This window comes from Hemiscyllium ocellatum, chromosome 26, assembly GCF_020745735.1.
Source record: "Hemiscyllium ocellatum isolate sHemOce1 chromosome 26, sHemOce1.pat.X.cur, whole genome shotgun sequence".
Classification (NCBI taxonomy): domain Eukaryota; kingdom Metazoa; phylum Chordata; class Chondrichthyes; order Orectolobiformes; family Hemiscylliidae; genus Hemiscyllium; species Hemiscyllium ocellatum.
The window spans coordinates 12,364,804-12,389,786 of record NC_083426.1 but is presented as its reverse complement, the minus strand read 5'-3'; the positions used below and the strand labels follow the sequence as shown (position 1 = coordinate 12,389,786).

The window sequence follows — 24,983 nt, the reverse complement described above, 5'->3', positions numbered from 1 at the left end:
TGTAAGTTTGCTGTATTGTCGCTGCTGTGTTATGGTCTGATTTCTTAGTGTGTGTGTTTACATTGATTATATAGACCTCATGATCACCTGGAAAATTTGGTCAGCCAGTATACTCTGCTCTGATAGGTACTAGATAAAACAAAGTTTGATGTAATTCAGGCCTGGAAATTTTTCAAATTAAGCCTTGAGATTGAGGGAATTGTACTTTGCAATTTAGTTGAGAAAATATATTTGCCTTTGACACCATTACAGTCCCCTTCAAATCCTGCCCCAAAAGATTTGACTGACTGCATTTTTCTGAGCTAAAGTAAATCAATAATTATTTGAATCAAAAGCAAGCAAGAGCCTTTCAATATTTATCCACCCTGTCGTAAACTCCACAGCGTCAACAATAATCAATTAAGACTCCAGAAGGTATGCAGACTCCTCTCTGCTCTTTGACATGTGTGGATTGGATCATTATTCTGGAAAGATCACTCTGACGTTGTCTTTTATAACCCTGTCAATAACTATGTCACAAGAGTGAACAACACCCAAATGCCAACCATTTGAAATCCAATCACTAAAAATGATTCGTATACATTATGTTTACACACATATATGTACAGATGCCTTTCATCGGCACGGTGGCACAGTGGTTAGCGCTGCTGCCTCACAGCACCAGAGACCCGGGTTCAATTCCCGCCTCAAGCGACTCTCTGTGTGGAGTTTGCACATTCTCTCCATGTCTGCGTGGGTTTCCTCCGGGTGCTCCGGTTTCCTCCCACAATCCAAAAATGTGCAGGTTAGGTGAATTGGCCATGCTAAATTGCCCATAATGTTGGGTGTCGGGGAATGGGTCTGGGTGGGTTGCACTTCAGCGGGTCAGTGTGAACTTGTTGGGCCGAGAGGCCTGTTTCCACACGGTAAGTAATCTAATCATAGTTCCCCACAAAGAAGATTGAAAATATATCATTCAGAGCCATTACCATTTTGCATCAAAAATTACTTTGAAAGTCGTTATGTTTGCATTTTGTTTATGGTAATAATGTAATGACATTAAAACATACAATGAGTTTAATGACAACCCGTTTTTTAAAATATAATTCCACTTGCATTACAGAAATTGTGTTTTTTGTATGTGTTTTGATAAACTATCCACTATAATAATGTTTATGCAGACATATAAATAATTTTTAAATTGCATGACCATAAAATTAAACGCCACAGAAATAACCATAATTTTTTGTCCAAATCTTTTGTCCCAATCCAAGTAATCAAAAGGTTTAGGGTCCATATAGTTGCAGGGTTCAAATGCAATCAGGGATGAATGGGAAAGTGAAATTCAGAACACAGCCAGATCAGCCATGACCTTCTCAATGGGCTGAAGATCCCACTTCTGCCTTATCATTCCAGATTGTACTCCCCAACACAGAACATCGAACATTCCAGCCCAGTACAGGCCCTTCAACCCTCGATGTTGTGCCAACTGAATATCTAACATATATGGTCATATATTTGTCACAGATATAGTGCAGTTTCCCCTCTTTACAGGGGCACAACATACTGAGTTATATTTATTTATATTAAGAATTTCATTCTTGTTCAATTTCTGAAACATTATTTCCCCAGTTTCATCATTTCTGTGGACAAACACGAAAGTAACAGGAATTGTGGGAAGATCAATCACAATAAATTGTCGATACAACTCACGGTTCAAGCCCAACATGAAATTCTGGTGTCATGGTTGGACTAGACATTGCTCATATTTAGTGAGAACAACTGATCCAGGCGGACAGCGAGGAAGAATATCAATCAAGGATTACAAGGCACAAAGAGTATTTGTTGTGACCATGGAGGATCTTCGCAGGGAAGATGCAGGATGGTACAGCTGTGGTATTGATAAACAAGATAGTGATGAATTACGTACTGTAAAGCTTGAAGTATCTGATGGTACATTTCTCATTGATTTCCTTGATTAATCTCTACTGAAATGTCTGATCAATGTTTTATCTGGGAGGAACCATGAACGCTCCAATATCCCAAGGTGCCCCAGCAATGTTGATACTTGTTGGTAGGAACATAGGAACAGGAGGATGCCAACAGTCTATTGAGCCTGCCTCACACTTTACTTTGATTATGGCTGATTGAACACTTCAATACATTCAGCCACACTTAACTCCTCCTCCTATTAATGATCAAAAATGTATCACCATCTATTTTATGTATACAACAAAAGATTTGGTGAACCTATGATGCACTCCTTCTATGGCAGTTTTATCTTTTCTGAGATTGAGTGATCAAAAGTGCAAAAAATACTTCAGGTGTGGTCTAACCAAGATCCTACACAACATCTGAAGCATCAATTCTCAATTCTTGCCCTCAAATCCTCTTGTATTAAATGTTGATAGTCTATTAGCCTTCCAAATAACTTGCTGCACTAGCATGTTAACCTTCAATTTCTGATAGACAAGAGCATCCAAGTGTCTTTGCACAGCCGTACTTTCCAACATCTCACCATTTGAAGAAGACACTGCACATCAGTTCTTGCGACCACAGTGGATAACTTCTCATTTCTCCAAGCTGGGCATTGATTAAGTCCTGCCCAATCGTTAAGTGTATCCAAATCCTCCTCAAGATGTTTTATATCTTTCTCACAACCCATAATCCTGCCTTTGAATATACTTCTGTAATCCAGCGCAGACTCGAAACGTGTGGTGCTGGAAAAGCACAGCCAGTCAGGCAGCATTCAAGAAGCAAGAGAATCGATGTTTCAGGCCTAAGCCTTTCATCAGGATTAATGCCTGAAACGTCAATCCTCCTGCTCCGTGGATGCTGCCTGACTGGCTGTGCTTTTCCAGCACCACACTCTTCCACTCTGATCTCCAATATCTACATTCCTCACTTTTTTCTAATCCAACTCAGCCAATTTGTGTCTCTCTCTTTCATAATTTTCCTAATTTTACCTTGTTTCGGCTTGAAATACCTCACTTCCTGACATAACATATAATTCTCTCATATTCTGATCATTTATCCCAAAAGTTCTTTTACATCAAGGGCTTTAATTAGTTCTTTCTCATGGCTTTGATGTACATCCAAAATAACCCACCCTCTAGTCATCCTGCTCCAAAAAACTAAAGTTGGTCATGGTCGGTTGCAGTATCACAAAGTTTGGGAGCAATACAGCAGTTCTCAGAATTTCTGGAAGCCAGCCAATCCTGTCAATATCCATTTTAGAGACATAGAGTACAACAGCACGCTGAGAGAACCTCTGTCCCATCATGTCCGTGCTGGTTAACAAGCATCTATCTACCGTGATCCCATGCTCCAGTACTTTGCCTATAGCCTTGTATGGTCTTACACTTCAAGTGATCACTTAAATATATCCTAAAGTGTTCTGGAGGATCAATTACAGTCTGTTAATTTCTCAATTAATGCAATATTAAGTTGATATCGGCATGGCTCTGTGGAGAATCCAACATGAAAATACTTGGATGAAAAGATAGAAATGTTGAAATTTACAGATTATTTGATTTTTGGATCCTCAGTGAGTATCTGATCATTTGTTTCTTTCCCACAGAACCTGTGTCTGTCCCTGTAATTCGATTTTTAACACCAAATATCTGGTGTTTTGAGAATCTAGTTTCTGTCTCCTGTGAGTCTGTCCAGGGATCCTTTCCCATTCGGTACACATGGTACGAAAAGACCCAGTCTGTAGGTTCAAAGATTTCTGAGAACAATACACTGGATCTACATTGTCAATTATTCAAACAGCAAGATCATCAATATTACTGCATAGCCTCAAACACTCAGGGAGAAAAATCCAGTGAAATGGTTAAAGTGACAATCGTCCACAGATCAGAGAGGAACTGCATTTTCCTGGCACAGATTGGGAACCGAGGTAAATAATACTTTCTGTTCAAGAATTGCAGTTTGTTTGTTTTGATTTCATCTGTGCATTAATAGAATACAATGTATTCTCTATTTTGTGGTTACCTTTCTCCCAAACCATATGTGTTTATGTTCTAAGAGGACTCAATTAACTGGGCTTTCTTGAGTTAACAGTGAGTGAGTTTGTTATTTACTTAACAAACGAAGTATTAATAATATAACATACATATACAGATTTTGAGAGTATGAAGTGAGTCTAAAGAAAATAATGAAAGTTATTTAAAGAGGTTGAGACTCTGAGTTGTTTATAAAGAGTGGATAATAGAACATTACAGCCATGAGAGTGGATGTTACTTGGAGCACTGAGCAGTTGATTGAGATTCTTGGCGTTGAGCAGGTTAATTGAAATTCATTTGTTTGACAAACACTGGCCTGCAGCACTCGGAATAAGAAAAGGTGTAACCTGATTCTTTTCCCAATCTGCAGGGATATTTAATGGCTGTTCACCAAACTGTGACCTTCACACCACGCTGTCTACAGATCACCTGGGGCCTAGGGTTCAAGTCACACAGCAGATGACCCCACTGCACGAAACTCTCGCTTTCTCTCTCAAACACACACACACACACACACACACACAAACACACACACACACACACGCACACACACACAAACTGACATGCGCACCTCCTCACAGATAACCATAATATTCACACATACACTGAGCCAAGCTTACTCACACACATATATACACACACACACACACACTCTGTCATGTGGGTTCACATCCACACTCACACATGCAACTCAATCTGTCTCCCCTCCATATGCACATACATCAGCATCTGGGGTGAATTTGTTTTTCCAGAATTACATTATATTTTGCTGCATGAATCCATGTAAAACTCTGTAAAGCTATACAGAGGGATTGTCAGTTTGACATAGCATTGGGACACAGACTTCACGGCTATTGTTTAAAAAGCAGTGCTATCTTGAGAATGTGATTTCAAATAAATTCTGGGATTTACCTAACAAAGAACAGAAACCAGCACATTCCATTATCAAAGATGAAAATGCTAATCTAAGCTTGTTGACTATATCACATCTCCATGATACTGGGCTCCTTTGGCTATAAATTCTATGAGCATGATCTTAACCTCCACAATCACCTGATGAAGGGGCAGTGCTTTGAAAGCTAGTGCTTCCAGATAAACCTGTTGGATTATAACCTGGTGTTGTGTGATTTTTGACTCTGTCCACAGATAAATTAATTTTACCATTACATACATTCAATGAATACAGGGAAAAGGTTTATGTCACCACTTACAGTGACATCTTAAGTACAAAGGTAGCTAGGTGCAGTTTATTTAGTTACAAAATGTTAGAAAATAAAGAAGTAAAATGTCCAGCCTTGCTGAAATAAAAGTCCAGAACAATGGTCTTCCAACCCATCCCGTGCTGGGTGAATACATTTTTTTTTCTGTATATTTCTCCATTTAAGTCAATCCTTTTGAAGTTTCCGTGACACACTGTTTTGTACAAATTTCCAAGGTCTCCCTCCACATCTCCACTGAATTCACATCTGAACTCACTTTGGCTTGATCAGTTCTCTTTAAAACCAAATATCGAAAGTAAAGTTCTATATATAAGCGATTAAATGAAATATAGTTACACTTGAAAATACTTGAAACATAAGATGTCAGAGGCACGGTTGCTCAGTGGTTAGCACTGCTGCCTCACAGCACCAGGGAGCTGGGTTCAATTCGAGACACGGGTGACTGTCTGTGTGGAGTTTGCACATTCTCCCTGTGTCTTTGTGGGTTTCCTCTGGGTGCTCTGCTTTCTTCCTATAATCCAATGATATGCAGGTTAGGTGAATTGACTATGTTAAATCATCCGTAGTGTGTCGGGTAGGTGCATTAGTCTGGGGGAATGTGAAGTGGTAGGGTGGATATAGATTTTTTGGGCCAAATGGGCCCATTTCCACACTGCAGGATTTTATGATTCATTCTATGATATCCATAGGTGACATGAGGTGATGATCCATGATCATGGCACCCTGCCACCCGAGCTTACTGTCTTATCACAGAACTAGCAAATTCCCCTTGGAGAGTATTGGTCTTGATCCTGCTGGTTCATGACCTGTCCAACTTGGACACATCCCATCTTCTCCAGAATTGGACCCAAGGCCTCAAGAGTCTAAATCCCTCTCTCCCCAGAATCAGGCAGCTGAACCACTCCTGGTACCATGGATGTGACTTTCGCTGCATTCACCTGAGAACACATTTCCCCCAGTTGCATTCAAAAGGGAAAATCTACGAGAAAGGAAGACAGCCTCAGTGTATTCCTGCACTCCCTGCCTCATGTTTTCACTCTGTCTGGGTGGTCTCCCATTCCCTTTCTGACAGTTACCCCCTCTACCTGCGGTGTGGTGACACCACTGCATGTGTTACCCTCAAAGATCTCAGCCTAATGGGTCCTTCAGAGTTACTCCAGATCACTGATGGCCATATCCAACACAGCCTAGCCATATACAACTGCCTTTGAGCTTCACTCATAGTCCCCTCTGTAGAAGCCAAGCAATTCTGTTGCCTTATCCACAAGACTACATTATTAGGAACAATGCTTTGAAGAAGTCTCCTCTCTGCCTTTTCCAAAATTCAGTGACCTTCAGTCGCTGTCTGTAATTTTTTGAACTCCTCTTAGTGACCCTGAAACTGTGCTGAGTGACCAACTGAAATCCTTCAAAATACCCCATTTTGAGGCTATTTGATACAAACCCTGTTGCTGGGCAGAATTGAATGTTGCTGTATAAAGCTTTGCAAATGAGTGCACACTGGTTGTTACATTTCTCAGACAATGCTGGTCTCCCTAACACAATTATATGGATTTCACCACAAACTGCCTGAGTAATGCAGTGGTACCTCTGTACTTAGTGGTAACTCATATTAAAAGTATCTGAATGTGTTGAGAAGCTATTTTCTGTTTGATGAATTCATTGTCTTTTCAGGTTCAGGTGTAGTGCCGGTGAAAAGGAAAGTAACAGGAGTTTTGGGAAGAGCGATCACAATAGACTGTCACTATGACCAATGGTCACGATGGTCTGTGAAACTTTGGATGCGCCAGTGCTCTGTTTTAGTAAAATCAAGTGACCATCATGGACAGCGAGGAAGGATGTCGATCACAGATAACATGACACAAAATAAATTTTCTGTTACTATGGAGGATCTTCGTTTTGAAGATGCAGGATGGTACAGCTGTGGTATTGACCAATCTAGCCTCATTTCAGTGTCTGCTGTAGAGCTGCAAATATCTGATGGTACATCTTTCAGTGATATCATTGATTATTCCCCATTAAGATGTAAGATCAATGTTTTATCTGTGAGAGAACATGACAGTTCCAGTATCCTGATGCCCCGTGACAGTGAAAGGGTTTTGCATTTGGGGGGCAGGTAGCTCAATACTTTGTAAAAAGAATTAGAACTTTGAGGCCAAGACGACTGATCGAAAAACATCAAATTTTATGAAATGGAGTGCTGTTGTTCTTATCCTCCTTGGTCCCCCACCAGCTAAAACATTGTAAGAGTTTACATCTACATTCCCAATGGCCGCCTGCACTGAGTACAGAGGGAAGTGAATGGGGATGTGACCTTTGGTCCCTCAGCAGCAGTGGGCACCACTTGGACCTGAGCAAGTTCCCTGAAGGGGAAGAGCCAGGTTCCAGTCTGGGACATGCTGTCAGTGCAGAGAGAGGGATGGGGCTCTGGGATGTGCTGTAATAGGTCATTCAGAGACATTTTATGGAGCTTTTCTGCTACCAACCACTTTGCTGATATTGTTCAAGCCCATTGATATCACTCGGGAAGAATAGCCTCATACTGTCTTAAGGAGAATATCAGTTTGATTCAATCAAACAGCAGATTGGGTTATTGCACATCAAGGAATAGCTCGTTGTGTTGTATCTAAGATACACAATTGCGTCTTGTGAGTCCATCAGGATCAACCTAGATTAAGTATGCATTACTGCTTCAGCTAACATGAAGGACAATCACTGAAACACTACACACTCTCTGGTGAACACATGCAGAACTTGTAGCCAAAAGGAGAATCCAGTGAGTTCCTCTCAGGAATTGTCCTAAGGATGTGTCTGGTCACCAGTGTGTCTCGATACTCTCTTGATGCAGAGATAAAGGGGAAAATGTTACTCCACACCCATTACTCCAAATTGGCTGATGAATGTTGGATCGGATTCTAGTCAGTGTAAACATTAAATTCACCCAAATTATATCTTAAAGACATTGGTTCTGGGGACACTGAACTAGACAGTAAATCTGGCACAACGTCCATTTACCCAGCATTTCTGGATTTCAGAATCCCTGAAACACAAATTGCCACCTCCCCCTGGATGTTTGAGTTAAAATATCCTTTTCAGTCACAGTGAAGTCGGACAAAGCATATTTAAACTCTGTGTTTAAGGCCAGAAAGCTTGCAACAAATATCAGCCAATTTATTGTCTTATTTTATTCCATTTTTATGTAAATTTCTGTCCGACAGCTTTCCATTTGTGAATCAAACACTGAACCAGTTACAGTCTTTGATCTGCTACTGAGAGAAAATATTGGCTCTGATTTCCATGTTGGCTCATGATCATCATCATTGCATTTGTCCTGATTTAGAGTTCTCCTAAGTTCTGATATACAGTTAGTTCTGGGATAACGTACTCTTCGGCTGCGCGATTTGACTAGAACGTTGTTGAAGAATTAGGGAATGGTATTTTCAAGAACGTCTACCTCCTTTGTTACTTGCACATTTCCAGCAGGGATGGGTTTGCATGTTTCGTTCTGCACATACAGCGATGTCCGCGCCAAAGTCTCCGCACTGTCCTGCACATGTGCTGATATCAGCTGCTGACAGAGCAGCTTTCTGTGAGAGGGACTGCACAGAGAGCAGCTTTCAGACATTTTTAAATGCACTGTGTTAAATTTACCTTTGTCTCATTAATAAATATGATTTCCACCTTCATTCAGGCTGTGCTATACTTCGCGTTAGACTTTTGGGTGATATTTGAGCACTCTTGAGTGATATTTTTTGCCTGTCTGCCCTAACCCCACTTTTCCCGTAGGCCCCATTATTTATATTCAGCGAGGTTTCACTGGAACACAACTATAGCATTATAGGAGAACCACCTGTAATAGTAGACATGGGAAATCACTTTACTTGGAGTCCGGAGTGGTATGGAGAGGGAGGTGTGTTGAGGATATTCCAACATATAAGCCCTGTATGAGATGTAGAAGTGTAGAAATGTTCGCAAAAAGAATGTATTTGAATGCTGTTCATGTGGTATCTGAATATCTGCTTCTTTTCCCCAGATCCTGTGTCTCTTCCTGAACTTAGATTTTTATCATCTCCATCAAATGCCTCATGTTTTGGGAGCTCAGTGTCAATCTTCTGTGAACGTGTCCAGGGATCCCTCCCCATTCACTACACATGGTATGAAAGGACCCCATCTCAAGATTCAAAGATCTCTAACACCAGTAAACTGGATCTACATTGTCAATCCTTCACACAGCAACATCATCAATATTACTGCACAGCCTCAAATACTCAGGGAACAAAACCCAGTGAAATGGTTAATGTGTCAGTCACACACAGACCAGGGGAGAACTGCAGTTATGTGGCACAAATCAGCACCAGTGGTAAGTTACACTGTAAACAAACAATGTAATTGTCAAAATATAAATGTCTCACAAATTAGTTGCTGATTATATTCGTGCAGTCAGTCTGAAAAATTGGAACTGGCCAAATTTACTTCATCTGGTTTTTCAATAGATCGGAACAAGACAATTTAGTTGAATAAGGATAAGATTATAAAATCAACATTGCAAATGTGAGGACTGCAGATGCTGGAAATCAGTGTCTAGATTAGAGTGGTGCTGGAAAAGCACAGCAGATCAGGCACCATCCAAGGAGCAGGAAAAGTGACATTTTGGGCAAAAGTCCTTCATTCCTGATGAAGACTAAGATTATAAAATATCTTAAAAACATGGATAAATTTTGCAGAAATTCCAGTAAATTGATGAGTCTTCAACAGCTAAAATAGCTATTGTGACTTCCAGCTCCTGCATTCTCATTTCGGATGGATGTCAGGAGAGAATGTTAAAGAGTTTATCTAAAATGGAAGTGACTGAGCACAATCTCTGAACATCTAAAGCATTTACAGCCATTGCTTGTTGAAGTCTCCTCACTCCTGCAATACAGGAAGTGCAGCAATCAATCTGTCCAGAGACAACTATCACAAATGACAATGTGAAAATCACGAGATGACATCTTTAATTGGGGGATAAATTTTATCCAGATACTGGAGTAACTGCACTAGTCTTCTTCAAGATAGTGCCCTGGATCATTGGCATTGATCAGAGTTGGCAGATGGAGTTTCAGTTTAACATCTTACCGAAAAGGTAGCACTGCCAACCCTGCAGCATTCCTTCACCAACACACTGGAGTGAGAGCATTCAATTTTATACTCAAACCCTGGCCCAGATGTAAATATCCTTTGCAACATGGATTGCAGGCTGGAATATGTGTTAGAAACCGAGTTAATAATAATGTTTAAAAGGGAAGTGAAAGGATATTAATAAAATCAAAGAACTGTAGATTCTGAAAATCTGAAACAAAAACTGAAATTGCTGGAGAAACTCAGCAGTTCTGGCAGCTTCTGTGGAGAGAAAGTAGATTTAAACTTTCAGATCCAGTCACCCTTCTTCTGTTATAAACTTCCTTCTTCTTTGCTGTAACATTGCATCATCTCAAATTACAAATAGAAATCTCAGATTTACATTGACCAGAAACTGACTGTATCAGAATCAAAATGGGGCAAAGACTTGGTTCTGAGTTAAGGGTGCCTTTACCATCTTTGAATGTAACAGTTTAAACAGCAGGAACTGTTTCATCAATGTTGCTTTCAGTGAGAAACATTAGAATAGTCAGCTGGTATAATTCAAGGAAGAACAGGAAAATTCACTCAGTATTTCATCAACTTCACCCCTCAGTTCAGATGATGGAGAGCAGATTATCTGGTGATAACATTTGTGGGAATTTCTCATGTATGCAAATTAGCTTCTGTTTCCCCATGTCATAACCAGGATTACAATAAAGGGAAGAGCTTTGTGGGTTGTGTAGTATTTAAAGATGTGCTGAGGTTGTGAAAGATGCAGGATCAGCACAATTTATTGTGAGATTTTGAATTAAATGAATGATCTGAATCACATCTGAGGCACTTACCTGCAGGTTTAATGGATGTGGGGAGCCTTGGAGACAAGCAATAAGATCTGATCAGGGGAATATCGAATGAATATTGGTTATTTGTTCACTGACACTGAAGGCAGTAATTCCTGCTCTAATATTTCCCTCCACATACAGTGTGCAGCTGAAGCTCCTTTTCCATCATGGCCAGAATCAAAGTTATTAGGTCTCCAGAAAAACATTTTCTGGTGAATATTTTATTCATTCACTGAATGTAGGTGTCACTGACTAAGCCAACATTTATTTCCCAGTCTGAATTGTTCAGAGTCAGCCACATTGCTGTAGGTCTGGAGTCACATGTAGGTTAGATCAGGTAAGGATGGCTGTTCCTTTCCCTCAAGGACATCAGAACCCGATGGTTGTTTCCTGACAATCGACAACAGATTTGTGATCTCTATCAGACTTTTAATTCCAGTTTCTTTTGTTTGGTGACACTGGAATTCCACTATCTGCATGGCAGGGTTTAAAACCAGCTCCCCAGAGCATTGCTGGGTCTCTGAATTAATAGTCAAGATTAGAGTGGTGTACTGGAAAAGTACAGCAGGTCAGGCAGCATCTGAGGAGCAGGAAAATTGATGTTTTGAGCAAAAGCCTACCATCAAGGATGCTGCCTAACGTCCTGTGCTTTTCCAGCACCACTCTAATCCTGACTCTCATCTCCAGCATCTGCACTACTCACTTTCGCCTCTCTGGATTAATAGTCTAGCAATAACACCGCTTGGTCATCATCTCCTCGAGTGATGAGGAGTGACAGTTCTCTGGCTGGAATTATGCGTTTGCAGAGGACACAAAGGGGATGTTGGGATTGGATTCCTTTAACAGGCTCAGTAGGTAATGCTGTGCTCCCATCTGTGAGACATGGGAAACAATTAGAAGCGATCGTGAAAGATGGGTCACTGACAGGTCACAGTGGGAACACCCGGCTGGTGAGGGGGTGGACATTACACTGAGATTATACTTTCCAAATCCATTGTATCAGACAGGCGTTTCTTCCAATCTTACAATGTTGCTCTTTTGGTTAACTATAGTAAAAAAAGGTTAATCTGAATGTTATTCTTTGTTTCAATAGGAGCTGATGACTGTTATAAAATTTCAACAGTATCATCGACAACTACAAATTCAAACATCACATCTCAACTTGATATAAGGTACGACTATCTCAACGTTAGTGTTTGATGACTTCCATGTGATAGATTAAATCCTCTAGAAAACTGTTTTGTTATTCGGGATCGAAATCATTTACTATTTCACGACATAACTCTCAGAATGGAAATGGGGCTGGATTGACATCAGGCTGTGGCATTAGCTTCTCAACAAATTGTGATATTTGTGTTGGAAACAAGAACAAGAGGAAAACAGCTACAGGTAGCTGGCCCTCAGATCCATTATTCATCACAATTACTTCACTACTACCTTGATTGGATTTCATGAAATGGGTGGCACAGTGGTTAGCACTGCTGTCTCACAGCGCCTGAGACCCGGGTTCAATTCCCGACTCAGGCGACTGACTGTGTGGAGTTTGCACATTCTCCCCGTATCTGCGTGGGTTTCCTCCGGGTGCTCCGGTTTCTTCCCACAGTCCAAAGATGTGCAGACTAGGTGAATTGGCCATGCTAAATTGCCCGTAGTGTTAGGTAAGGGGTAACTGTAGGGGTATGGGTGGGTTGCGCTTCGGCGGGTCGGTGTGGACTTGTTGTGCCGAAGGGCCTGTTTCCACACTGTAAGTAATCTAATCTAATGAAGACTGTGAATGTCACATTGACCTTGCCCTTTTCCACCTCGGTGTGGTACTGAGGGAAATGTTGTTTCACTGTGTGTTAATAAATCTGCTCAACCTTGGTGTCACTTGGGAGGAACACCTGGTCAACTTTGGTCAAATTTGCAGTGAGAAGGCCTTCTTCTTGGTGGTATTCTCAAAATGGTGTAGGAAATATACCATGTACCTTACAGTGCAGAGTCATAGATAAAGTCATAGACTCATACAGCTCACAGACAGATCCTTTAGTCCAACTCGTCTGTGCTGATCAGACATCCCAATCTGATCTAGTCCTATTTACCAGCATTGGTCCCATCTCCCTCTAAACCCTTCCTATTCATATACTCATCAGATGCCTTTCAATGTCGCAATTGTACACAGTTTCATCAAAGAAGCAAAAATATATAATCAAGGCAGAATGGAAGATTGTTTTGAGGAGGTCTGTTCACATGATGGTATTTGATGTATCCTTTTGGCTGGTACAAGACATTAGGTGATTGTGAGTAATGGTGACAAGATATTTGAAATAGATCCTCCGGATGTTGACGTTGTCATCGTATGTTTACAGGAAGGATTTGTTAAACTTGAGAGAATGCAGAAAAGACTCACCAGGATGTTGCTGATGTTGGAGGGTTTGAGTTAGAGGGGGAGTTGAAAACGCTGGGGCTTTCTTCCTTGAAGCTTTGGAGGCTGAGGGATGATATTACAGAGGATTATAAAGTCATGAGGGGCATGAGTACATGAATAGCCACAGACTATTTCCAAGGGTGGGGGAGTCCAAAACTGGAGGACGTAGGTTTATGGTGAAAGAGGAAACATTTAACAAGGATCTAAGGGGCAACATTTTCATGCAGAGACAGTGCAGGTACAGAACATTCTGTCAGAGGAAGTAGTGGAGGTGAGTACAATGATCACTTTAAAAGACATCTGGATGGATATATGAATAGGAAGGGTTTAGAGCGATATGGGACAAATGCTGGCAAATGCAACTCGGGATGTCTGGTCAGTGTGCATGAGTTGGACTGAAGGTCTGTTTCCATGCTTTATGATTCTATGGCTCTATCTATGACTCTGTCAAAGATGAACACAGAACAAAGAAAATTACAGTACAAGAACAGGCCCTTCGGCCCTACAGGCCTGTGTTGATCTAGCTCCTTTATCTACACCTGCCACCTATTTTCTAAGGCTCTGTCTCCCTCTGCTCCCTGCCCATTCATGTATCTGTCTAGGTACATCTTAAATGACACTATCATGCCCACCTCTACCACCTCTGCTGGCAATGCTTTCCAGCACGCACCACCCTCTGCGTGAAGGACTTTCCATGCATATATCTCCCTTAAACTTTCCCCCTCTCACGTTGAACTCATGTCCCCCTCGTAATTGAGTCCCCCACACTGGGAAAAACCTTCTTGCTATCCACCCAGTCTATACCTCTCATGATTTTATAGACCTCAATCAGGTCCCCCAGCAACCTCCATCTTTCTAATGAAAATAATCTTCATCTACTTAACTTCCCTTCATAGGTTGCACCCTTCATTCCAGGCAAAATCCTGGTAAACCTCCTCTGCACCCTCTCCAAAGCATTGACATCCTTTTGGGAATGTGTCAACCACAACCAAATGCAATATTCCAAATGTGGTTGAACCAAAGTCTTATACAACTGTAACATGACCTGCCAACTCTTGTACTCAACACCCCATCCAATGAAGGAAAGCATGCTGTATGCCTTCTTGCCCACTCTATTGACCTGCGCTGTCATCTTCAGAGTACAATGGACTTGAGCATCCAGATCTCTCTGTACATCAATTTTCCCCAGGACTTTTCCATTTATCGTATAGTTCGCTCTTGAATTGGATCTTCAAAAACGCATCACCTCACATTTGCCCAGATTGAACTTCATCTGGCATTTCCCTGCCCAACTTTCCAATCTATCTATATTCTGCTGTATTCACTGGCAGTCCCCTTCACTATCTGCTACTCCATCAATCTTAGTGTCATCTGCAAGCTTGCTAATCAGACCACCAATACCTTCCTCCAGATCATTTATGTATATCACAAACAACAGTGGTCCCAGCACGGATCCCTGTGGAACACCACTGGTTACAGGTCTCCACTTTGAGAAATTCCCTTCCACTACTACTCTCAGTCACCTGTTGCCGAGCAAGTTCTTTATCCATGTAGCTAGTACTCCCTGGACCCCACGCGACTTCACTTACTCCATCAGCCTACCATGTGGAACTTTATCAAATGTCTTACTGAAGTCCGTGAAGATGGTGAGTCCTATTTTCACAGTAAGCCAATGGTGGAACAACTGGATGTTCATCTGGTGGCAGCTGGACCTTGTGTCATGTTAAGTCAATGCTTGATGGAGATCTTTCCATTTTCATTTGTGATGTACATATTCATTCTGCAGAATTCACTTCACATTTACAAAATTATTTGCCCAAGCTGCTGACAGTAAGTATCAGAAATGTTGTCTGTTATAAACACTGAGGAATTGAGTGTTTGAATTTACGATGGTGGTAACAGAGTAAAAAGAAACAAAATATTAAACACACTGGAAATGAGAAGTGAAATATCAGACAGAAGAGACATGATTGAATATGCACAAAGCCATGTTTACGATCCCTGATCAATCCTTGCCTTTCCAAATACTTGTACATTCTGTCCTTCAGGATTTCCTCCAACAACTTGCCCACTACCAATGTCAGGCTCTCTGGTCTGTAGTTCCCTGGCTTGTCCTTTACCACTTTTCTTAAACAGTGGCACCACATTCGCCAACCTCCAGTCTGCCAGCACTTCACCTGTGATCGTTGATGATACAAGTATCTCAGCAAGTCCACCAGTTTCCTCATTTCCCCTCCCCCCACCTTACCCCAGTTCCAACCCTCCAGCTCAGCACCATCTGCAATACGTGCCCCACCTGCCAACCTCCCTTCCCACCTGTCCGCTCCACCCTCTTCTCTGACCTATCACCTCCATCCCCATCCCCATTCACCTATTGTAATATTTGCTACCTTCTCCCCAGTCCCACCCCCCCCCATTTATCTTTCCACCCTGGAGGAATCCTGCCTCTATTCCTGATGAAGGGCTTTTGCCTGAACGTCGATTTTCCTGCTCCTCGGATGCTGCCTGACCAGCTGTGCTTTTCCTGCACTACTCTAACCAAAATTACAGATCTGAGTCTGACATCAGTGGTGGGTAAGTTGTTGAAGGCGATTTTGAGAGATCTGATTTACAGGCATTTAGAGAGGCAAGAACTGATTCGGGATAGCATGTGGGAAATTGTGCGTTCTAAACTTGATTGAGGGTTTTGAGAATGGAGCCAAAAATGTTGCGAGAGTAGAGCAGTAGATGTTGTCCATATGGACTTTAGGAACAAGGTTCCACATGGGAGACTGAGTCATAAAGTTAGATCACATGGGATTCAGGGTGAGCTTGCCAACTAAATCAAAATTAGCTTGATGGCAGGAGACAGAGGGTGGTGGAGGGTCATTTGTTTGGATTGGAGGCCTGTGATCAGTGGTGTTCTGCAGGGATCAGTGTAATTTATACAAATAATTTGAATGAGAAATTAGAAGACATGGTTAGTAAGTTCGTGGATGGCACCAAAATTGGTGGTATTGTTGTCAGTGACAAAAGTTATCTATGATTGCAAAGGGATCTTGATCAATTGATCCTATGGACTGGGGATTGGCAGATGGATTTTAATTTGGATCAATGTGAGGTATAGCCTTTTGGTAAAACAAACAAGGACAGGACTAATACAATTAAAAGTAGGGCCTGGGTAATGCTATCGAACAGAGAGACCCAGGGGATCTTTAAAAATTTGCACCAGAGATAGACAGGGTGGTTCAGAAGGTACTGAGCATGTTTACAATCATTTCTCAGACCACTGAGTGTCGGAGTTGGAACCTCACGCTGCACCTGTACAGAATGATGGTGAGGCCACTTTTGGATTACTGTGCACAGTTTGAATCAACCTGCTTCAGGAAGATTATTATTAAATTGAAGATTTACTAAGATTCACCGAAGATTTCCTAAGATGTTGCTGTGACTGGAGGGTTTGAGTGATAGGGATAGGCTGGGACGTTTTCCCCTGGAGCGGAGGAGGTTGGGAGGTGACTTTATCGGGGATTATAAAATCATGAGAGATCTAGATAAGGTGTTTAGCAAAGGTTGTTTTCACGAAGCTGGGAGAGTTCAAGGTGAGGGGTCATGTTTTCATGGTGAGAGGAGAAAAATGTGAAATGAACCTGAGAGGCAACATTCTCACTGAGAGAGTGGCTCATATGTGGAATGAGCTGCCAGAGGACATGGGAGATGAAGGGGCAGTTGCAAGATTAAAAAGACATTTGGATCAGTACATAAATAGGAAAGACTTGGAGGGAACGCGCCAAATGCAAACAAGTGGGACTGGTTTTTTTGAGAAACTTGTTCATCGCGGATGTATTAAACTGCAGGGACTATTTCTGTGTCATATGAGTCTATGACAGTGAATGGGATAATGAAGGGAAAAGTGTTAGTGGTTTCTGGCTTTTCCAATATAGTCAGTTTTCTAATAAATGTTTATTTCCCAAAAAGGAAAGTTTCCTGAACTTCAATTTTAATCACAACCAAATGTCTCATGCTCTGGGGGTTTAGTCACAATCTCCTGTGAGTCTGCCCGAGGATTCCTCCTCATTCACATCACATGGTCTGAGAAGACCCCAACACAAGATTCAATGATCTCTGACACCAACAAACTGGAGCTACATTGTCAATCCTTCACACAACAACATCATCAATATTACTGCACAGCCTCAAATACTCAGGGAACAAAACCCAGTGAAATGGTTCATGCCTCAGTTCCCAGTTATCTGTTGTTCAAGTCAGTAATAAATTAAACTGAAATTTAATTTTCCCACATAACTCACTGAGCTGTGCTGCTTTACTTTGCTACAATATACCAATGTCCTGTACAACCGCAACATGACATCTCAACTCCTCTACACAATACTCTGACCAATAAAGGAAAGCATACCAAATGCCTTCTTCACTATCCTATCTACCTGTGACTCCACTTTCAAGGGGCTTTGAACCTGCACTCCAAGGTCTCTTCGTTCAGCAACATTCCCAAGGACCTTACCATTAAGTGGATAAGTCCTGCTAAGATTTGCTTTCCCAAAATGCAGCACCTCACATTTATCTGAATTAAACTCCATCTGCCACTTCTCAGCCCATTGGCCCATCTGGTCTAGATCCTGTTGTAATTTCTGGAAGCCTCTTCACTGTCCTCCACACCTCCAATTCCACTGTCGGAGTATTGCGTGCAATTCTGGTCTCCTTTCTATCGGAAAGATGTTGTGAAACTTGAAAGGATTCAGAAAGGATTTACGAGGATGTTGCCAGGGTTGGAGGATTTGAGTTATAGGGAGAGGTTGAACAGGCTGTGGCTGTACTCCCTGGAGCGTTGGAGGCTGAGTGGTGACCTTATAGAGGTTTACAAAATTATGAAGGGCATGGATAGGATAAATAGACAAAGTCTTTTCCCGGGGATAGGGGAGTCCAGAACTAGAGGACATAGGTTTAGGGTGAGAGGGGAAAGATATTAAAGAGACCTCAGGGGCAATCTTTCCACACAGAGGGTGGTAAGTGTATGGAATGAGCTGCCAGAGGAAGTGGTGGAGACTGGTACAATTGCAGCATTTAAGAGGCATTAGGATGGGGATATGAATATGAAGGGTTTGGAGGGATATGGGCCGGATGCTGGCAGGTGGGACTAGATAGGGTTGGGATATCTGGTCGGCAAGGACAGGTTGGACAGAAGGATCTGTTTCCATGCTGTACATCTCTATGACTCTATACTGCAGTGTAAACAGAGGATAAATGTTTGAAACATCAAGCAGTCTTGTTTCCTTCAAATGATTTTGTATTTCTTCTGTTTTACACAGTTACGTTGTCTGGGATGTGATACGCTGGGTATTCTTCACTCTCCTGGTGATTTGTTCTGTTTCAGTCACAATGTTTCCACAAAAACATTAGGTGAGCATCATGGCCTTTACAAGGATGATTTTGAGCACTCTAAGTTCCCCATCAATGAGGTGGCCCTGCGTGGAGGGAGTTCGAAGCAGGATACACAGATTGAGAAGAATGGGTTGACCATTTGGGACTGAGATGAGCAGGAATTTCTTCACTCAGAGGGTGATTGTTTGTTGGAATTCTCTGCCCCAGAGAGCTCTGGAAGCTCCAGCCTTGATTATATTCAAAACAGTGATCAGTAATAAAGTTAGGGAGGGACATGGGGTAAGTGCAAGAAAAGTGGTACTCAGGCAGAAGATCTGCTTTGATCCATGTGAATGCTGACGGAGCCTAGAGGGGCAGAATGGCCTACTCTGGTCCTGCCTCATCTCTCTCCATGGTGACCTCATGCTGTTAAACGCTGTCATTGTACCAGCCTCCACCACTTCCTCTGGCAGATCATTTCATAAATGCACATCCTCTGCATGAAAATGTTACTCCTCAGGTAATTTTGAAATAATTTCCTTCTCACCTTCAACCTCTGCCCTCTAGGTCTGGACACTCCCAGAAATGAAAAAGACCTTGGCTCTTCGCCCTGTCCATGCCCTCATTTAAATCTCACTGGATAACATAGTCATGTGTTCTAATCTGGAACAAAAACAATGTAAATGTTGTTGGGTAGAGAGACAAGAGAGCTAGTGTGTAAATGTTTGATTGGACGAAACCTTGTTATCTGTTAAAATATTAAGATACATTTGTTGCTATTCGAATGAATTGATCTGGTCAGCATTTGTTGGTATGTACAGCTCCCATGCAGACATTAATAATCATTTAAACACAGAAACCTGAGTCTTGTCTGATATAAAGAGGAAACACAGCATTGAATCCCCCTTTCTGGGGCTCTCATAGAACATAGAAGGCGTCAGAGAACAACAGGAGGTGGGGTTATCCCAGGTCACTGTCACTTTGTCATTCACATAGGGAGGGTTAGGGCCAATAAGGGCTTTGTAATTCTCAAAGACATGAGCTCTGATGGGAAATTAGGGACATAATGTCAATAGAGCGAGAATTAACAGAAACAGTGAGATGACAAAAGATCATTGGATCCACAGGGACAGCAACAATAAAGAGAGGAAGAAGGATCATTCTGCACCACAGATAGAGTCTGTTGTTAATTCACAGGAAAGACACACTCTGTATCTGCAGGATATGGAACGCTTTATTGAAACTACTAATAGTTCTGAAGGATAATCAATGGACCCAAAACAGTAATTCTGCTTTCTCTCCACAGACATTGCCAGACCTGCTGTGTTTCTCCAGCAATTTCTGTTTTTGTTACAAAAACACTCAGTTGACACTTCACCAATCCTGACCCAGTCACTGTACAATAAGTGTGTAAAATGACAGACACCCAATTACAGTGTGGGGGTGGAGACAGTAATTCATATTTTGGGAGGGGAAGGGGAGCTGCATTAAAATTCAATGAATTTGAAACCTATTCAGGGCAATTGCATCCACCGTGCATCCACTGATTCAGTCCTACCACTGCCATCAACTTACACTTCAACAACAGGTCACTCATTCTCCAAAAATAAACATTAGAGGAGATGGCCTCAAGCAATTATTGCCAACAACGTTGTTCACCCTCAGGGTCTTATTAACGAGGCGAATGTAATCAGACAAGTACATTTTAAAGGGCCACTTGGGTTTGGTATTTCTGTACTGCACTGCATGGCAAACAGTGGAAGACAGCAATCCTCAGTTACAATGGCCATACACTGAATTGTCAGTCTGTGAGGAGATAATCTGCAATGTCTAAGGCTCCTAAATTCCTACCCGCACAATAAAACCAGTCTGACTCCAGGTTGGGACACACTCTAACCTCATCCCTATAATACATTGTCTGAGCTGAGATATCATTTCTTTATTTACTGATAAGTCCTTAAGATATATCAGGGCGGTGACGAGAGAAATTCTGGGATTTACATATTAATCAATTGAAATCTGCATCCCATTCTACATGACCACAGACTTCACAGCAATCTCGGTTTCTTTAATACATTGCATCCACTGTGTGACACTTTGATCTTTTACTGAAAAATCCCGTGCCCTATGTATCCTGCCCCACTGGCTCCCTGACAAAGGAGTAGTGCTTTGAAACTTTCAAATAAACCTGTTGGACTATAACCTGGTGTTGTGTGATTTTCAGCTTTGTCCATCCCAGTCCAACAGCAGCCCCTCCACATCCTGAATCTTCTTGCCAGTGGCTCATATCCAGCAGACAGTGAGTGCTGAGCCTGAGTCTGAATGACAGTTGTTCACCTCTCCAAGGAGACAGCTAGACATACGGCTCAGGATTGATAGTGATGGTTGATGCCTCCATCCCCATTGATCCAGTTTAAGGGCTGTCTCTGACATACTGACCTGCTGTGATTGTGTTTGTTTCTGCATTTTCACAACTTCAATAAAATTATACCTGACAATTCTGGAGATTGAATCCATTATCTTTATCCCACTGCAATCACCTTTCCTTAGCCACTGACTCCTCCATCTCCCTGTCCAACAGAGCTCTCATCCACGATATTGTTAGCTCCACACTGAACGAGTCCAACATCATTACAGCTGGCCTTAAATCTTCCACCATACATCAACTTACACTCATCTATATCTCTGCTCCAGCTTTATATCTTTGAAGGTGTTATATAAATGCAACTTGCCATATTCACAAACACACAAACAAGGCAAGGCTTTGAAAGAAATGAATGTGCTTCTCACCTCACTGCTTTAAGAAAGCTGCAAATCCACCTATCATTCTAAAACAATTTGAACTTTTATCCCAAACATCGCAATTCAAATAAATTTCAATAGAATTGAATCATTTTAAAATTTTATCCAATGAAAATTTAAATCTGGTAAAATAGTTTTCCTCCTAAAATTACTTCATTTCTATAAATGTATCTGTCTGCAGCATGCTGCAAATAAATAGCTCATTGTAACTGAAAACAAATTCAGTTTGGGCCAATTCCATCAAACCCTCAAACAGGTTCCTGGTCAATGAGGAATGTAACTGAGAATTATAGAATCCCTACAGTGCAGAAAGAGGCCATTTGGCCCATCTGGTCTGCACCATCCATCTGAAGAACATCCCACCAGACCCAGAACCCACTCTGTTCCCATAGCCACACATTTCCCATGGCTAACCCACTGAGCCTGTACATCTCTGAACACAATGGGCAATTTAGCATAACCACTCAACCGAACCTGCACATATTTAAAGTTAAAAATCACACAACATCAGGTTACAGCCCAACAGTTTAATCTGGAAGTGCACGCTTTCGGAGTGCTGCTCCTTTGTCAGGTAGATGGAGGAGTAGGATCATAGGGTACAGAATTTACAGCAAAAGATATTTACACAGGGAGACAAAACTGTAGCACCTGGAGGAAACACACACAGACACAGGGACAACATGCAAACTGCACACAGTCACCCAAGGTTTGAACTGAACCCAGGTCACGGGTACTGTGAGGCAGCAGTGCTAACCACTGAGACACTGTGCTGTCATTTTTGAGAAGTTGAGGTGTGAAAAAACAAGTTTCCACACTTGTTGCATGGTTTGATGTTCATTGTTGTTTGACACAAGAAGAAAAAAAGTGTAAATATTATCAAGGGGGATGTGTGATAGATACCCATGGATGTACAATGAGACTCAGTGTTAGTTACTTTTGGCTGCACATTGGAGAGAGAGCTGCCCTGGAACAGCACTTACTGGAGGCTAATATTGTGGGCCCTGGTACATTTGAAGAACATTATTGGATGTGGATGGAACAAACAGTGAACAGATGTCCTGAGCAGGATATCATATGTCATCTGAATATGTCTGCAGCTATGTTTGCACAGCCACTGACAGAAATGTTCAGTGGAGAGGCTTTCTGGAAAGGCATTTCTTAGAGCCTACATCAGTGTTAATAAACAGGATATTGTGGGTGGTGCACTCTGGGTCATTCAAGGCTGTACTGAGAGTTTTCAGACCTACCCTTTGATCACAATCTCTGGGAAGGAAACCTCCTGGGACAGGCTCATGTCCATGTTGTGGGTGGATCACTGCACCATTCCAGAGCAAATGGGACATCCATCCGAATGAGGGAGGGGCTTTGTGGCAGCTCCAGGTCCTGTAATTGTTTGTCTCAGAAGAACGGCCTTTTAAAAACTGCTGAGTGCCCATCTACCAGGATATGGATTTTGAAATGAGTTTGAAGGTGTGTACTGTACCTTTAAGAGGGAGTGAAAGCTAGCAAACACCTGCCATGTCACAAAGTCTGCTGGAAAATTTAAAGTTGAAATGTTTTGGCTGTAACCTAGATACCTGACTGTTTTGTTCAGCAGTTCGAATTTCACCAGTCTGTTTAAATTATGCCCCAGGATACCAAAACCCAATCAAATTTGAATTTTCATGTTTGACAACATTGAACCAATGAGACAATCTGATGTTTTGGGGTATCAAAAGCATGCATTTTAGACAGGTAGCCAGAAAAAGTGCACCTTCTGCCATCAGCACACTGCTTTTCAAAACACTTTCTGAAAGGGGCCTTATTTTTCGTATGAAAAATCTGTGCAGTGGAAGACCAAAGAAGATCTACAGACAGAGGAGGATCGACACTGCTCTCTGGATTTGAAAATTGTTTTGCTGTAAATTTAATAGGGGCTTTATTGGATCAATATATTGCTATCGATTGGGCGGTTTATAACAAACCTCTAAGAGAAAGCATGCTTAGAGTTGTAAATAATTGTCGTTTAATGTTCATTTTGGAGCTAAATAATAAAATTGTAATTGTTTTCTTTAAATAGTAGAGTTTGGGTCATTCACCAGAGGGATCCTCACCTTGGAACTGAAGCTCACTCCCAGTTACTCCATCACAGCTCACTTCACCCTGAATTTTCTCTCCGTTGTTGAGTTTGTTTTTCTGCCTAAAATCGGCCCCAGGGCTTGTTTACTTGGATCTTGTGGAAATGGAGCAGAGGGTGTCCTTCTCCTGTACACCTCAGAGTTCAGATCCTGACACAATAATTATTCAACATCAACAGGAGGCAGATTCTGCAAACAAACAAAATATTCTAAAAAATTCTATTTTAGCTCCATGATTATTTTTTGCAAAACAAATCTATATTTGTCAAACACTGTTGAAATGTTCTAACATGAGAGAACGAGCCACTTGTCATTCAGTTGAGATTTCACTATAACTACTGACCTTGGGTCAACCTGATCTTCATCACCGAATCCTTTAACTGTCTTGATTTCAGAATTTTCTATTCTTTCAATGAAAAATAATTTAGTTCTTCTGTTAAACATAACTGATAGGAGAAAAAAATCTCCAGAATAAAATTTCAACCTCTGGCTCACTGTGGTTTCAGTCGCTGGCTTCCTTTATCCTCTTCCGCGTGTAACTTCTTGTAGACATTGCATTACACACTTATCACAATGTGAGAAACAAGAGCTGAGAGACTGACATCAATACTTGAACTGGTCTTTGTGAATAAAATGATGTGGACTTTGATTCTCCTCATCTGTTCCATTCCCGGTGAATGACCGTCTGAGTTATATATTCAGATAATCAATGTTAGATAAAGTTTATGGTCTGGTGTTTACAGTCAAGTTGTTTAAATATCTGGATGTATGTAAAGGACCAAAGGAAGATTGTGTGACACAGTGGGTAACATTGTTATTGTTGTGACAAATGCTCAGAGTTCAATTCACACTCCAACACATTTTGCAAAGGAATGTGTATTCTGACAAAGGCAAACAGTTTCAAAGTTAGAGATCACACACCAGGTTATAATCCAGCATGTCTATTTGGAAGGGCTAGCTTTCGGAGCACTGTTCCTTTGTTAGATAGCAACCTTATGAAGGAACAGTGTTCCAAAAGCTAGTAATTCTAATGAAACCTTTTGGACTATAATCTGCTGTTGCATTATTTTTAACATTATCCAACCCAGTCCAACACTGGCACCTCCTCAAATAAGGTTCATGATCAATCTGCAAATCCTTCCAAAATGTCC

At 41.5% G+C, this 24,983-nt stretch overlaps 1 protein-coding gene across 3 annotated transcripts in view; it reads left to right on the top strand.

Moving 5' to 3' along the window:
- Positions 1–24,164, top strand: part of LOC132828338 (Fc receptor-like protein 5) — a 31,484-nt gene extending 7,320 nt beyond the window's left edge. The window contains exons 2-8 of one of the 3 annotated variants that reach the window (XM_060845358.1): positions 1,612–1,932; positions 3,560–3,880; positions 6,881–7,189; positions 9,240–9,566; positions 12,242–12,320; positions 18,862–18,952; positions 23,775–24,164. In XM_060845358.1, coding sequence (XP_060701341.1) covers positions 1,612–1,932; positions 3,560–3,880; positions 6,881–7,189; positions 9,240–9,566; positions 12,242–12,320; positions 18,862–18,952 — 1,448 coding nt within the window. In that variant the 3' untranslated portion in view covers positions 23,775–24,164. Of the gene's footprint in view, positions 1–1,611; positions 1,933–3,559; positions 3,881–6,880; positions 7,190–9,239; positions 9,567–12,241; positions 12,321–18,861; positions 20,887–23,774 lie in introns of those variants that run through there. The other 2 variants (XM_060845357.1, XM_060845359.1) reach the window with 2 other exon arrangements.
- The last annotated feature ends 819 nt before the right edge of the window (positions 24,165–24,983 follow it).